The sequence below is a fragment of the Zingiber officinale genome, chromosome 11A (genome assembly GCF_018446385.1).
Source record: "Zingiber officinale cultivar Zhangliang chromosome 11A, Zo_v1.1, whole genome shotgun sequence".
Taxonomy (NCBI): Eukaryota; Viridiplantae; Streptophyta; class Magnoliopsida; order Zingiberales; family Zingiberaceae; genus Zingiber; species Zingiber officinale.
Genome location: NC_056006.1, coordinates 69,780,275 through 69,783,943, shown reverse-complemented (window position 1 = coordinate 69,783,943; position 3,669 = coordinate 69,780,275). Strand labels below are relative to the sequence as shown.

The window sequence follows — 3,669 nt, the reverse complement described above, 5'->3', positions numbered from 1 at the left end:
TTCTGGGACGAGTTGACGGAGGCGCTAGGGACAACCTTTTGCCATCATGAACCCAATATTTTTAAATTAATTACTAATTAAGCCTTAAGAAAATTTGTAGAATTTTTTTTAAAAAAAATCCATATTAAACTTAAAAAAAATTAAACCAAAAGTTTTTTTTTTTTTGAGATGCACATGGGATATGCGGCGGAAGTATTCAAGATAATTGTTACAATATATTTAAGATAGTTTTAATATTTAGGGTTTATATCATGTAAAAATTATCGATTAGTTGCTATCGTATTTAAAATGGATTTAAAATTTTAAATTTAGATTGAATATTATTATATAAAAAAATATTTATCAATTTAATTAAATTATTTATATTTGATCAATATTATTTTAAAATAATTACAGATTATTATTAGATAGATGCTAGACTTTAAATTTTAAATTCATTCTAAACAGTAAACATATTATAGGTAATCCCTACACGCTTAAATCTAAAACTCACTCTGAATAAAAGGTCAAGGTGGGATATATTTGATTTTTTTTTAAAAAAAAAATACTCATATATCTCTTAATTTGGGTCTTTTTTTTGTCCTTTAAAAAATATCTTTTTATGAAAAGAATATAAGAGACGTTTATTTTTTTTTAAGAACTTAATTAAGTTCCAAAGAGAAATAATATTTTTTATTCATATTTCCTAATTCATGGGAAACCCAATCCAGCGACGCTGGTTTCCAGTTTCCGGTTTCCGGTTTCCCGGGGCCGCTTCATGCATCAGCGCTGCAAAAGGTTGGCGAGGGAGCAGTCGACCCCGCGTCCGGTTTCATACGCCAGCCGTTGTTTTGGGGCCGCCCAACGTGCTCGTACATTTTCTCTATAAATACTCGCGAGCATCTCCGCCTTCATCATCTCAATCTCAGGAGATTTAGAGAAGAAACGGCGAAAATTTTTCCAAGTGTTTAGAAATATGTCGAGCACGGCTGGTCAAGTCATCAAATGCAGAGGTTTGTTTCCCACTCCTCTCTTCTCTTCTGCAAACACGACGATTTATACTTGATAGATGAGTTCTTGGCTTTTCTTTATTTCTTGGATATATAGCTGCTGTGTCATGGGAGGCGGGGAAGCCACTGGTGATCCAAGAGGTGGAGGTGGCACCTCCTCAGGCAATGGAAGTCAGAATGAAGATCCTCTTCACTTCACTCTGCCACACTGATGTTTACTTCTGGGAAGCTAAAGTAATTAGTTCTTTCATTTTATATATATTTGTATTTTTCATGTTCTTGGAGATTGTTGTGTTGTTGATCGAATACTTTTGGCTTTGATTTAACTTCTTTAATTAGGGACAAGAACCTGTGTTTCCTCGGATCTTCGGCCATGAAGCCGCAGGGTACTAAATTTCCTCCCATCCTCTTTATCTACTCTGCTCTTTAGATTTCAGAAATGCCTTTTCACAGTCAAGAACAATTATTATTATCAGGATCGTGGAGAGTGTTGGAGAAGGCGTCACTGATCTGGCACCCGGAGACCATGTCCTCCCCGTTTTCACAGGAGAATGCAAGGAGTGTATCCACTGCTTGTCTGCAGAAAGCAACATGTGCAGTCTCCTGAGGATAGACACCGACAGGGGAGTGATGCTCGCCGATGGTCAGTCACGGTTCTCGATCAATGGCCAGCCCATTTACCATTTCCTCGGAACATCGACGTTCAGCGAGTACACCGTCGTTCATTCGGGATGTGTTGCCAAGATCAATCCTCTGGCACCTCTGGACAAAGTCTGCATTCTTAGCTGTGGGTTTTGCACAGGTGAGGCCAATTCCATATCGACCCTAAATCCCCAAACCACAGCACTGCGACTGCTTGGAATGAATTTTCATCTATTTTTACAGGGTTTGGCGCGACTGTTAATGTCGCTAAACCACCCAAGGGATCGACTGTGGCTGTTTTCGGGCTGGGTGCTGTTGGCCTCTCAGTGAGTTTCTTCTATCTATTCGACTCGATATCGATGAGGTTGCTTAAATTGCTTCTGCTAAAATTAAGTCGATACATGTCTCTGTATCTTACTGATTTTAGGCTGCTGAAGGTGCTAGATATTCAGGGGCTTCGAGGATCATTGGTGTCGATATCAACCCTAACAGATTTGAAGAAGGTAATTAAAAAATAAAAATAAAGTTTAGATTATTGAACTTGTTCGATCATCCAGGGACATCATATATGGAATTTGATTGAAACTTTTTTCTTACATCAGCCAAGAAGTTTGGAGTCACTGAGTTTGTGAACCCCAAAGATTATGACAAGCCTGTTCAAGAGGTTAGTAAAATAAATAGAATTGATGCATGAGAACCTCAATAACTCATCTAGGCTTCCACTCCTCTAGGTAATTGCTGAAATAACAAATGGTGGAGTGGACCGGAGCATCGAATGCACCGGAAACGTAAATGCGATGATATCTGCATTCGAAAGCGTTCACGATGTAAGGATCCTTTTCTTCGAGCCATTGTTCCCTCAAATTGATAGATAGATGAAAGTATCTCGACAATGTTGGTGTTAATGTTTCAGGGATGGGGTGTTGCTGTGCTGGTTGGCGTCCCTCACAAGGATGCTGTCTTCAAGACTCACCCTGTTAATTTCTTGAGTGAAAGAACCCTGAAGGGAACTTTCTACGGCAACTTTAAACCAAGAACTGATCTCCCTGGCGTAGTGGAGAAATACTTGAACAAGGTATGCATATTTAATTTCAGCTCATGTTTTGATCGTAATAGTCTACTTCTAATATGAACGATTAGCTAGCTAGCGAACATAATTTTCAATCCTTCAGGAGATTGAGTTGGAGAAATTCATCACTCATGAAGTTAGCTTCTCCGACATCAACAAGGCATTTGACTACATGCTGCAAGGGGACAGCCTGAGGTGCATCATCCGCATGGATGATTAAGAGATGCCTTTTCTTTTATCAATAAACAACACTGTGTCTAGATCAGTTGAATGATCTTAAAAGTTTTTTGAATAACTATCAGTGGATTTGGAATGCCAACTGAGTTCTGTAAGACTTTATGAAACAGTGTTTCTTTGACATAAAAATTTATCAGTATTTTAGGGTATTAAATTTTAAAGATTTAAGTATTGACAATGTGGTTTAAGTTGGGTGTGCTGTGGTTTTGATATGTGCATTATTTAGATAGTGCACATAACAACAGGCGAGTTTGTCTCTCTAAATTTTGTCAAGTACGCTGAGTGATGAAACTATCTCAGGGGGCGTTTGGTTCTTTCCTAGGAATAGGAATCGGAATGGAAATCATTGTATTGTAGAATAAGAATGAGTATGAGCATAAATATCACTCTTAAAAGCAATGTTTGGTTAGTTACATATTTTCTATCGGAATAAATCAAAATTTTTCTTTTTATCCTTAAAGGAAAATAAGAGAAAAAATTAGATGTGAGAGAAAGATGAATGTAAGAGAAAAATATGATAAAGAGAATGATGAGGGAGAAAGGCTGATGAGAGAGAAAGTGTGATGAGAAAGAATGAAGAGAGAGAAAGTGTGATGAGAGAAAATGAGAAAAGAGAGTGTGATAGGAGAGATCATGATGAGAGAAGATGAGAGAGAAAATATGATGTGAGAGAAAGTATGATGGGAGAGGATGAAGAGAGAGAAAATGTAATGAGAAAAATGAGGGGAGAGA

At 37.6% G+C, this 3,669-nt stretch overlaps 1 protein-coding gene across 1 annotated transcript; it reads left to right on the top strand.

Annotated features, from left to right (window-relative positions):
* Nucleotides 1-1,101: 1,101 nt before the first annotated feature.
* LOC122032124 (alcohol dehydrogenase 1-like) lies at nt 1,102-3,012 on the top strand. Its single transcript, XM_042591380.1, has 9 exons — nt 1,102-1,223; nt 1,329-1,375; nt 1,466-1,791; nt 1,875-1,957; nt 2,059-2,134; nt 2,234-2,295; nt 2,363-2,458; nt 2,545-2,706; nt 2,804-3,012. Exons 1-9 carry the CDS (start codon nt 1,155-1,157, stop codon nt 2,918-2,920), a joined length of 1,038 nt encoding a protein of 345 aa, XP_042447314.1. The 5' UTR covers nt 1,102-1,154; the 3' UTR covers nt 2,921-3,012.
* The last annotated feature ends 657 nt before the right edge of the window (nt 3,013-3,669 follow it).